General features: G+C 46.6%; 1 protein-coding gene across 1 annotated transcript in view; it reads left to right on the forward strand.

Moving 5' to 3' along the window:
• Positions 1 to 12942, forward strand: part of ABCG8 (ATP binding cassette subfamily G member 8) — a 238405-nt gene that overhangs the window by 170851 nt on the left and 54612 nt on the right. Inside the window, exons 7-8 of the mRNA XM_069233997.1 lie at positions 658 to 823; positions 914 to 1006. Coding sequence (XP_069090098.1) covers positions 658 to 823; positions 914 to 1006 — 259 coding nt within the window. The remainder of the gene's footprint in view (positions 1 to 657; positions 824 to 913; positions 1007 to 12942) is intronic.

Here is a 12942-nt window from a genome sequence, read left to right on the forward strand (position 1 = left end):
CCTGCTCCTAAACAACGAGAACTCACATCCAGTGCCTGACAAACAGAATAATTGCAATGTAAGCAGAAAAGCTGTTTACTGATCCTCTGGTGAATGTTTAAAGTGAGAGATTGGCCCTGCTGCCTGTCACCTGCCTAAGAAACACACATAAAGACAGCCGTCCTGACAGCCATGGTTTCAGCATTCACGATGGACATGTCGGAACCAAAGAGTGGCCGACATGGGATAAGCTTGAGGTTCACATCAGGGGGCAGAAGAAAATTCCAAAGTCTCTTCTTGATCCATAAATGCAGCCATAACGTGCCTTCCGCCTTCCTGAAGGGAATGGTCCAGTGTTCTGCACCCTTGTGCGACCAAAGCGTCATCTGATTTCATCGGCCGGAATTACCGACGGCTAAAATGCTCCCCTGCTTTCAAAACGGGCCAGTTGTGCTCAGGTGGAGTGGTATCGCACCCGGGAATGCCGCGCCACCTAGCTCGTCCCAACGACCCATGTTAGCAACACCTACAAACATTCTACATTTACAGACCTTGAACAGATCACATTTCACGTTACTGAACTCTTCCATAGATGTTTGGCACATGCAGTCATGTCTAGTTATCGTGCATCGTGCAGGGCTGGCTGAGTCTGGTTGTGACCTACGCTCTGTTTTGCAGTTGACCTGACTAGCATTGATAGACGGAGCAGGGAACTGGAAGAGGGATGCCTGGAGAAGACCCGGACACTGTCAGCACGCTTCTGGGACAAAGTCAAAGATTCCAGCGATTTTTTGTGGAAATCTGGCGAGGGAAACAACGTGCTGACTACTTCGAGCGAACCAAGGTGGGAGACATGTTATGTATAATTACATCTTAACCCAATTATGTTTCGAGCATTAATCTTAAAACCAAAATTTTTCACATTTGGTTACAGCCCTCTTGTCACGTCGGAGAAGGCCATTAATGTAGACTCACATTCACGTGAAGAGATGCCAAGGGGTTTACAGCAGTTTTGCATCTTACTTAGGTAATAACTTAGGAACAAATTGTATTTTTGCTGATCAAAACTGAAATTTGCCTTGAAATTTAATAGACTCTATGATTAGTATAATTGCTAAAATATCATGATTTGTTCAATTGCCTTACATTTATCTACATTTTTAAGATGCACATTAATGTTGCACATTTTCACATTTACATTTTTAAGTTGTGAATAACTGCACAGTTACCTCCGGCTTGCACATTAGTTCGATATCACAGTTGCTCTGGCCAGTGTTACGTGGAGATAACAGCAGTTTTTTCTATTCCGTACCTGTGAAGCCACCATTTACTGACATATTTATACCAGAGAGGCCTGAATAAGAAACATGTGTGGAACTATGCTTGCTTTAAGCTCATTACATATTATCAATTAAGGTCGTACGCTCAATTCAATTATTATTTGTAACCTCTAAGGCAGTGTCTGTTGCTCTTTCCCTTTCTTCTCTTGGACTACGCTCAGCAAGTGATATCGCGTCTTTTAAATGGCAGAGTACTGGCAGAATTACAAGTGCCCCCTTAAGGTATAAATGGTGCAGTGCTTATCGCGCCCAGGAATTGTCAGGTGGGTGTGATACAGTTCTCACCTCTGTTAAATTTCTACAGCTCAAACCTACTGGAACTAAGGCCCATATTTATACTTTTTGACGCAAACCAGCCCAGCGTAAGCCGATGTGTGGGCAGCAACAGAACTGGTAGCCTGGTGTATAGTGTCTCCATGGTTGATTACACTGTTTAGTTTCCTAATTTGTTTGCTTTCAAATTTGCAGTATGATAGGGTAAGGGATATTCTCCCAGCCAGGTGCTGGAGGGGGACGGGGGAGGGGAGGGCTGATTATACTGTTACAGTTAGCTTTGTGTTTTTAATGACTAGAGCTCCAGTCACTCACTGGCTTGACCTTCTATTATGTGCCACACAGACGATCAGATACTGGAGGGGACGGGGAGATGGTTTTATGGTAACAGTCCCAACACCCTGCACCCGATCTATTTGAGAACAACCTCAACAGGGCCCTTAACTCACCACGCTGCCTTTTTGGATGTCTCTCCCGTTATTACCCATGGGCCGGGTGGCCATACTTAAGATGCTGGTGCTGCCACTTCTGGATTATTTTTCGACCCTCCTGCTTGTGCCCCCCAGGCACTTTATCTCTGAGCTACGATTGTTATCAGTTGAAGTGATCTGGGGTAAAGGTCGATATAGAGTTGCACTCAGCCCACTCTCCCTTGCAGGAGGGAGGGCTTGGTGCCCCTAACTTTGAATTCTACTTCGCAACTGGCCTGTTACAGTGGCCACTATGATGGCTGGGGACGGCTCTATGTGCTGTAAGACCATGGGTCACGCATCTCCTTGCAGGGACCCCCATATATACTTGGGTGTCATCCCCCGGCCCTGGGTAGCCTGGAGACTCACCTCAGATAACAATAGCTAGACATTGCTGGCAGAAATGTATTCAGGACACTGTGTTTCCCTGGTACTCACCACAGATTCTGCTGAGGCAGTTGCGACTCTACAAGATTTTCATTGGGTTCATCGGGTCCGCCATTGTGTCTATGACCCATTATTCCTTGGATTCAGTTGTGTGAAAAAATCCTAAGGCATGAATCATACATTATAATTGCTACCCTATTAAAAAAGTTAATTTTGGATTGCCAACAATCCTCTGTAAACAATACCAGAAAATGTGTTCAAGTCACTTGAAGCTTTTGTTAAGTGATGGCAGTTTTGTTAACAGCTTTTTGTTATGCCATTTTACTTAACATGCAACAAATGAAAGACTGACTGACTACGTAGAATAAAAAATAATTTTGCTGATGACCTTGATTAAATTTTTTCTGTACCCATGCTGGGAGCCCCACTGTATCAACCCACCTTTCCTCATCAGAAGACCTACTTCCAAATCTTCTCACCCTCCAAGAGAGAACCTCTCAAACCCAGACTCTCATTTCACAGAACAGCTGCAGCAAATGGACACATCTGTCCATGCAAATGTTATATACCCACAAGTATAAGGTGAAGTGCAAAGACCAAAGCCCACATCCTTGACATAGCCAGAATGTTAAGTACACACTGTGTACATTACAAAAATTAAGCTTATGAAATAATGATTTACTAACAAGATACGATCATTATATCAAGGGCTTGCTCGCAAGTTTCATTACTGCATATACAGTCATATAGACTCTTTAAAGTAGAGAACAGTTTACCATGTGGCTTTTTAATCAGTGTCTCATTGGGATCCACAGACCAGAGGCTCTTTGTCATAGATCTAAAAGTTGAGCATATGCTTCGGTAGAAAAATAGCAGAACCTGGTTTGCCTAAATGGATAATTGTCAAGTAGCAGGCTCTTGAATACATATGTGAAATACCACAATTTGAGGATTTCAGTATATTGCCATACAATTCACCATTTCTCAATGCGATTAACTGGCTTTGTTGGGTTGTGCAATGAAATAGAGGATGTTACAGTGACAAACTGAGAAAAGTCTTCCAACTGACATTTGGATGATTGGACAGGTTTACAGCTGTTTGGAGTTTACGGCATTATTTTGGTCCATGACAATTCTAGAGAGCTGACTCCTTACATTTGTTTTTAACAGGTGTTGTTCTAGTAAAGTCAGAATTACATATTTGCAAGTTTGTGCATGCCATCCTTTTGAAATTAATGTGAATGCCATCTTGATGAACACAGGGAAGATGTAAGAAAGTCTTACTTAGGGTACAGTGTTTGGCTGGTCAGATGATGAGGCGCAGTGGCACTGCTGACTTTATATTCCGCCCCCGGCAAGGTGGTTGTTAGGGGTGAATATTGTATCCCTATCTTACAACTCTCCTTTACAGCTTTACACTCGGGGCTCTTCACGTTAATGCATCCTGTTCCTCTTACCTGTAAGGACTATCTCCTTAAGAGAAGCCTAAGTAAGGTGGCTGAACATATCATTAACATGGGTGTTGTTTTTGGAATGTGATACTTGCTCGTAGTTCTTTTCCTAGCAGCTGCAATGCTCTTTAGTACATTCCTGAGGGTAAGATGTCGCTCAAGTTTAAAAGGTAAGGATCATTGTTTCTTTTAAATAGATGGTCCAGTGCACCTAGCTTCATAGCACGCAGTTGCCATTGTCATTGCATGTAGGGTGATGGTCTTTGGATGAAGATTCACTTAATTCTCAGGGGTGGTGGGATAGGACAATGTTCCTTCTGAAGAGCTTCTTTCACTGACGATATCAGCAAATCCGGAATATAGTTTACAGCTGAGGGTAGACAGTGTGTCGTCTTGGAAGCAAAGATTACAGAGAAAGATGCAGTTGCAGTTGCTTGAGAGCCATTCGGAGACAACACTAGAGGATGGAAATATTCCTTGCAGCTCTACATATGTCTGGTTCTTGCAGAAAATAGAGATCACTGCTGCTAGACCTTGTTAAATCCATTGCAACACGTTGAAGGTGGGAGTGTGGATGAACGGTAGAGAGGGTGTTAAGGAGTGAAGGAGTAAAGGTGTGAGTAGAGAAAGTGTAGCTTGTAAAGTACGTACAGTGGGAGTAGTGACTGATTGGTCTGCAAGGACTCACCCACAGATGTTGTCAAAGCTTTCTTTCATGTGAAATTGGATCTCACTGTCCTACGGAATTTCTAGACTAAAGATCCATAACTGAAAATCCACAGAAACTTTAATAAACTATAAAATTAAAAATTGTTAGCAGTCTTTTCCCTCCATTGCCTTCTCGAGGCTTAAAATCTGCAAATTGTTATACAATAATTACTTTGAAAATCTTTGAATATCATATATATATGTGTCACCAAAGGGATCAAAACATTGCTGAACCACGATGTGAAGAGCGCCATTCTTTCTTGCATTCCTGTGCCTTATGTTTCATAGTGCTTCATTCTCTGATTGATTAAATGCACATATTTTGCAAACTCGCGATTGCCGTTTTGCAGTGTGTTATTTGATGGTTTCATTGCCAAATAACCTTTCCATGTATCCTTTCTGTTGGTGTGATTAATAGATGTTTTGTTGACGTAAGTAGTACCAGGGGTGGCTCTTCCATAAGGGCGGAGGAGCGTCGCCCCCTCTAGCAGCAACCGCTGTGAATCCTTTCCCAAGGAAGGGACAATAAACATCGTTTATTATCCCTTCCTTGTGAATGGGGCGGTCATTGGGGTTGACGAGCAGAGGGGAGTGCACTGTGCACTCCCCTCAGAGTGCATGTGTGTTTGGCCGGCCATCTTGGGCCAGCCAAACACACTTGCACTGTAGGCTTTCTCCAGCCCAGCAACAGAGTTGCCAGGCTGGAGAAAGCCTGCACAGGCTCCCAGTCTGTCTGGGAGAGCCCAGTGAGGGCACTCCCAGCCAATCCTGATGCTGCTTTGAGCAGGTCCAATATTGGCCGCAGGGCAGGCTGGGAACCTGTGACTGCAGCCAGAAGAGGAGCGAGGAGCGGTGCTGCACGGGATCCCAGGCACGTTTTTAGAAATTTATTTAAAAAAAAGTTTTATTATGGGACACCCCCCCGCGTGCCGCCCCGCCCCCAGGAATACCCATGAATCCCTTGAAAAGCATTCAGTGTGCACAAAACCCACATCCTGATTTACAGAAAATTAACTGTTCCAATTTTATGTTTACAATGTTAACTTAGAAATGTTGAAAATTGTTCTGCTGGCAGAGTTGTCTAATTCGCAAGTTTTGGTTTAGGGGTGAGATTTTGGGAATTTCTGTGAGGAGCAACCTCAGGAAGAAGTTGAATGGCCGAAACATCATAGGTTTTTAGGTTTTCAAAATTGTTTCTTGTAGTTTCCCACACTAGAAATGCAGGTAGATTCACTCCTTTAAAAGGCAAGATTATGTATTTTGTAAAGGTGAGAAACAGGCATAAACATTCTAAAATGTAGGGACTCCTTCACATAGAAAATTCATTTTCCTGTGGGGAAAAAGGTTACATGTACCAATGGACATTCACACATCATTTACCTATGCTACATTTTCCACCTAATAGGCATTTTACATTTGAGTGCTCCAGGAAATCTAATTGTGTATTCGAATTTTCCTGAAATACCCCTGGGATTTATGGTAAATCCACAAACTACAAGAAAGCTACTCTGTACGATTGAGTCATAATGTTGGAGCAGATTTTGGACATAAACAGCAGTCATTTCGGCTATTTCAGCAGTCATCTTGTCCATTTGTCTTTGTGAGTTCTAATTAAATTATAGATTGTGAGATTAGAGGGCCTTTACTGCCACCCTTTTTATCTGTTAATTACTATTTCCATCATTATTTCAGTCTTTGCTACAGTCCTTCTCGGATATGACTGGCAAGGTGAGCTTGACCAGAGGGTATTTGTGATATCTCTCCAAGGAGCTTGACAAACATACAATTCGATTATGGACCTCAGAAGGAGGAAACATAATCTAAAAGATAGCTGGTCGTTGTCCTTAAGACTAGGCCTACACCATATTAACAAATAAATAGGAAAGCTTTCATATGTTCCGGTTCTCACTCTGGAGGTAGCCTCAACGCTTCAATAGCTTAGTGTAGGAAGTTGGCTCTGTATGTGCTATTTCAAAGTAAGGAATAGCATGCACAGAGTCCAAGGGTTCCCCTTAGAGGTAAAATAGTGGTAAAAATAGATAATACTAATGCTCTATTTTGTGGTAGTGTGGTCGAGCAGTAGGCTTATCCAAGGAGTAGTGTTAAGCATTTGTTGTACATACACATAGACAATAAATGAGGTACACACACTCAGAGACAAATCCAGCCAATAGGTTTTTATATAGAAAAATATCTTTTCTTAGTTTATTTTAAGAACCACAGGTTCAAATTCTACATGTAATATCTCATTCGAAAGGTATTGCAGGTAAGTACTTTAGGAACTTCAAATCATCAAAATTGCATGTATACTTTTCAAGTTATTCACAAATAGCTGTTTCAAAAGTGGACACAGTGCAATTTTCACAGTTCCTAGGGGAGTTAAGTATTTGTTAGGTTAACCAGGTAAGTAAGACACTTACAGGGCTTAGTTCTTGGTCCAAGGTAGCCCACCGTTGGGGGTTCAGAGCAACCCCAAAGTCACCACACCAGCAGCTCAGGGCCGGTCAGGTGCAGAGTTCAAAGTGGTGCCCAAAACACATAGGCTAGAATGGAGAGAAGGGGGTGCCCCGGTTCCGGTCTGCTTGCAGGTAAGTACCCGCGTCTTCGGAGGGCAGACCAGGGGGGTTTTGTAGGGCACCGGGGGGGACACAAGCCCACACAGAAATTTCACCCTCAGCGGCGCGGGGGCGGCCGGGTGCAGTGTAGAAACAAGCGTCGGGTTTGTAATGGAAGTCAATGGGAGATCTCGGGATCTCTTCAGCGCTGCAGGCAGGCAAGGGGGGGGGTTCCTCGGGGAAACCTCCACTTGGTCAAGGGAGAGGGACTCCTGGGGGTCACTCCTCCAGTGAAAGTCCGGTCCTTCAGGTCCTGGGGGCTGCGGGTGCAGGGTCTCTCCCAGGTGTCGGGACTTAGGATCCAAAGAGTCGCGGTCAGGGGAAGCCTCGGGATTCCCTCTGCAGGCGGCGCTGTGGGGGCTCAGGGGGGACAGGTTTTTGTACTCACAGTCTTAGAGTAGTCCTGGGGTCCCTCCTGAGGTGTTGGATCGCCACCAGCCGAGTCGGGGTCGCCGGGTGCAGTGTTGCAAGTCTCACGCCTTTTGCGGGGAGCTTGCAGGGTTCTTTAAAGCTGCTGGAAACAAAGTTGCAGCTTTTCTTGGAGCAGGTCCGCTGTCCTCGGGAGTTTCTTGTCTTTTCGAAGCAGGGGCAGTCCTCAGAGGATGTCGAGGTCGCTGGTCCCTTTGGAAGGCGTCGCTGGAGCAGGATCTTTGGAAGGCAGGAGACAGGCCGGTGAGTTTCTGGAGCCAAGGCAGTTGTCGTCTTCTGGTCTTCCTCTGCAGGGGTTTTTCAGCTAGGCAGTCCTTCTTCTTGTAGTTGCAGGAATCTAATTTTCTAGGGTTCAGGGTAGCCCTTAAATACTAAATTTAAGGGCGTGTTTAGGTCTGGGGGGTTAGTAGCCAATGGCTACTAGCCCTGAGGGTGGGTACACCCTCTTTGTGCCTCCTCCCAAGGGGAGGGGGTCACAATCCTAACCCTATTGGGGGAATCCTCCATCTGCAAGATGGAGGATTTCTAAAAGTCAGAGTCACCTCAGCTCAGGACACCTTAGGGGCTGTCCTGACTGGCCAGTGACTCCTCCTTGTTGCTTTCTTTGTTCCCTCCAGCCTTGCTGCCAAAAGTGGGGGCCGTGGCCGGAGGGGGCGGGCAACTCCACTAAGCTGGAGTGCCCTGCTGGGCTGTGACAAAGGGGTGAGCCTTTGAGGCTCACCGCCAGGTGTTACAGCTCCTGCCTGGGGGAGGTGTTAGCATCTCCACCCAGTGCAGGCTTTGTTACTGGCCTCAGAGTGACAAAGGCACTCTCCCCATGGGGCCAGCAACATGTCTCTAGTGTGGCAGGCTGCTGGAACTAGTCAGCCTACACAGATAGTCGGTTAAGTTTCAGGGGGCACCTCTAAGGTGCCCTCTGTGGTGTATTTTACAATAAAATGTACACTGGCATCAGTGTGCATTTATTGTGCTGAGAAGTTTGATACCAAACTTTCCAGTTTTCAGTGTAGCCATTATGGTGCTGTGGAGTTCGTGTTTGACAGACTCCCAGACCATATACTCTTATGGCTACCCTGCACTTACAATGTCTAAGGTTTTGTTTAGACACTGTAGGGGTACCATGCTCATGCACTGGTACCCTCACCTATGGTATAGTGCACCCTGCCTTAGGGCTGTAAGGCCTGCTAGAGGGGTGTCTTACCTATACTGCATAGGCAGTGAGAGGCTGGCATGGCACCCTGAGGGGAGTGCCATGTCGACTTACTCGTTTTGTCCTCACTAGCACACACAAGCTGGTAAGCAGTGTGTCTGTGCTGAGTGAGAGGTCTCCAGGGTGGCATAAGACATGCTGCAGCCCTTAGAGACCTTCCTTGGCATCAGGGCCCTTGGTACTAGAAGTACCAGTTACAAGGGACTTATCTGGATGCCAGGGTCTGCCAATTGTGGATACAAAAGTACAGGTTAGGGAAAGAACACTGGTGCTGGGGCCTGGTTAGCAGGCCTCAGCACACTTTCAATTGTAAACATAGCATCAGCAAAGGCAAAAAGTCAGGGGGCAACCATGCCAAGGAGGCATTTCCTTACACAACCCCCCCCCAAACGAAAGAGGATGAGACTAACCTTTCCCAAGAGAGTCTTCATTTTCTAAGTGGAAGAACCTGGAAAGGCCATCTGCATTGGCATGGGCAGTCCCAGGTCTGTGTTCCACTATAAAGTCCATTCCCTGTAGGGAGATGGACCACCTCAACAGTTTAGGATTTTCACCTTTCATTTGCATCAGCCATTTGAGAGGTCTGTGGTCAGTTTGAACTAGGAAGTGAGTCCCAAAGAGGTATGGTCTCAGCTTCTTCAGGGACCAAACCACAGCAAAGGCCTCCCTCTCAATGGCACTCCAACGCTGCTCCCTGGGGAGTAACCTCCTGCTAATGAAAGCAACAGGCTGGTCAAGGCCATCATCATTTGTTTGGGACAAAACTGCCCCTATCCCATGTTCAGAGGCATCAGTCTGCACAATGAACTGCTTAGAATAATCTGGAGCTTTTAGAACTGGTGCTGAGCACATTGCTTGTTTCAGGGTGTCAAAGGCCTGTTGGCATTCCACAGTCCAGTTCACTTTCTTGGGCATTTTCTTGGAGGTGAGTTCAGTGAGGGCTGTCACAATGGATCCATATCCCTTCACAAACCTCCTGTAATACCCAGTCAAGCCAAGGAATGCCCTGACTTGAGTCTGGGTTTTTGGAGCTACCCAGTCCAGAATAGTCTGGATCTTGGGTTTGAGTGGCTGAACTTGGCCTCCACCTACAAGGTGTCCCAAGTAAACCACAGTTCCCTGCCCTATCTGGCATTTGGATGCCTTGATAGAGAGGCCTGCAGATTGCAGAGCCTTCAAAACCTTCTTCAGGTGGACCAGGTGATCCTGCCAGGTGGAGCTGAAGACAGCAATATCATCAAGATAAGCTGTGCTAAAGGACTCCAAGCCAGCAAGGACTTGATTCACCAACCTTTGGAAGGTGGCAGGGGCATTCTTTAAACCAAAGGGCATAACAGTAAACTGATAATGCCCATCAGGTGTGGAGAATGCTGTTTTCTCTTTTGCTCCAGGTGCCATTTTTATTTGCCAGTACCCTGCTGTCAAGTCAAAGGTACTTAGGAATTTGGCAGCACCTAATTTATCAATGAGCTCATCAGCTCTTGGAATTGGATGGGCATCTGTCTTGGTGACAGAGTTGAGCCCTCTGTAGTCCACACAAAACCTAATTTCTTTCTTCCCATCTTTGGTGTGAGGTTTGGGGACTAAGACCACTGGGCTAGCCCAGGGGCTGTCAGAGCGCTCAATCACTCCCAATTCCAGCATCTTGTGGACTTCCACCTTGATGCTTTCCTTAACATGGTCAGATTGTCTAAAGATTTTGTTTTTGACAGGCATGCTGTCTCCTGTGTCCACATCATGGGTACACAGGTGTGTCTGACCAGGGGTTAAGGAGAAGAGTTCAGGAAACTGTTGTAGGACTCTCCTACAATCAGCTTGCTGTTGGCCAGAGAGGGTGTCTGAGTAGATCACTCCATCTACTGTGCCATCTTTTGGGTCTGATGACAGAAGATCAGGGAGAGGTTCACTCTCTGCCTCCTGATCCTCATCTGTTACCATTAACAGATTCACATCAGCCCTGTCATGGAAGAGCTTAAGGCGGTTCACATGGATCACCCTCTTGGGGCTCCTGCTTGTGCCCAGGTCCACCAGGTAGGTGACCTGACTCTTCCTCTCTAGCACTGGGTAAGGGCCACTCCATTTGTCCTGGAGTGCCCTGGGAGCCACAGGCTCCAGAACCCAGACTTTCTGCCCTGGTTGGAACTCAACCAGTGCAGCCTTTTGGTCATACCAAAACTTCTGGAGTTGTTGGCTGGCCTCAAGGTTTTTGGTTGCCTTTTCCATGTACTCTGCCATTCTAGAGCGAAGGCCAAGTACATAGTCCACTATGTCCTGTTTAGGCTCATGGAGAGGTCTCTCCCAGCCTTCTTTAACAAGAGCAAGTGGTCCCCTTACAGGATGACCAAACAGAAGTTCAAAGGGTGAGAATCCTACTCCCTTCTGTGGCACTTCTCTGTAAGCGAAAAGCAGACATGGCAAGAGGACATCCCATCTCCTTTTGAGTTTTTCTGGGAGCCCCATGATCATGCCTTTTAATGTCTTGTTGAATCTCTCAACTAAGCCATTAGTTTGTGGGTGGTAGGGTGTAGTGAATTTATAAGTCACTCCACACTCATTCCACATGTGCTTTAGGTATGCTGACATGAAGTTGGTACCTCTGTCAGACACCACCTCCTTAGGGAAACCCACTCTGGTAAAAATACCAATGAGGGCCTTGGCTACTGCAGGGGCAGTAGTCGACCTAAGGGGAATAGCTTCAGGATACCTGGTAGCATGATCCAGTACTACCAGGATATACAGATTTCCTGAGGCTGTGGGAGGTTCTAGTGGACCAACTATGTCCACACCCACTCTTTCAAAGGGAACCCCCACCACTGGAAGTGGAATGAGGGGGGCCTTTGGATGCCCACCTGTCTTACCACTGGCTTGACAGGTGGGGCAGGAGAGGCAAAACTCCTTAACCATGTTGGACATATTGGGCCAGTAGAAGTGGTTGACTAACCTCTCCCACGTCTTGGTTTGTCCCAAATGTCCAGCAAGGGGAATGTCATGGGCCAATGTTAGGATGAACTCTCTGAACAGCTGAGGCACTACCACTCTCCTAGTGGCACCAGGTTTGGGGTCTCTGGCCTCAGTGTACAGGAGTCCATCTTCCCAATAGACCCTATGGGTTCCAGTTTTCTTGCCCTTGGACTCTTCAGCAGCTTGCTGCCTAAGGCCTTCAAGAGAGGGACAGGTTTCTTGTCCCTTACACAGCTCCTCCCTTGAGGGTCCCCCTGGGCCTAAGAGCTCAACCTGATAAGGTTCAAGCTCCAAAGGCTCAGTTCCCTCAGAGGGCAGAACTTCTTCCTGAGAAGAGAGGTTCCCTTTCTTTTGCTGGGTTGCAGTTGGTTTCCCAACTGACTTTCCTGTTCTCTTGGTAGGCTGGGCCATTTTTCCAGACTCCAGCTCTACTTTTTCACCCTGTGCCTTGCATTGTGCTCTTGTTTTCACACACACCAGTTCAGGGATACCCAGCATTGCTGCATGGGTTTTTAGTTCTACCTCAGCCCATGCTGAGGACTCCAGGTCATTTCCAAGCAGACAGTCCACTGGGATATTTGAGGAGACCACCACCTGTTTCAGGCCATTGACCCCTCCCCATTCTAAAGTAACCATTGCCATGGGATGTACTTTTCTCTGATTGTCAGCGTTGGTGACTGTGTAAGTTTTTCCAGTCAGGTATTGGCCAGGGGAAACCAGTTTCTCTGTCACCATGGTGACACTGGCACCTGTATCCCTCAGGCCCTCTATTCTAGTCCCATTAATTAAGAGTTGCTGTCTGTATTTTTGCATGTTAGGCGGCCAGACAGCTAGTGTGGCTAAATCCACCCCACCCTCAGAAACTAGAGTAGCTTCAGTGTGGACCCTGATTTGCTCTGGGCACACTGTTGATCCCACTTGGAGACTAGCCATACCAGTGTTACCTGGATGGGAGTTTGGAGTGGAACCTTTCTTGGGACAGGCCTTGTCTCCAGTTTGGTGTCCATGCTGTTTACAGCTATGACACCAGGCCTTTTTGGGATCAAAGTTTTTACCCTTGTACCCATTGTTTTGTGAAGAGGCTCTGGGCCCACCCTCCTGTGCAGGTTTTTGGGGGCC

The sequence above is a fragment of the Pleurodeles waltl genome, chromosome 5 (assembly GCF_031143425.1).
Source record: "Pleurodeles waltl isolate 20211129_DDA chromosome 5, aPleWal1.hap1.20221129, whole genome shotgun sequence".
NCBI classification, from domain to species: domain Eukaryota; kingdom Metazoa; phylum Chordata; class Amphibia; order Caudata; family Salamandridae; genus Pleurodeles; species Pleurodeles waltl.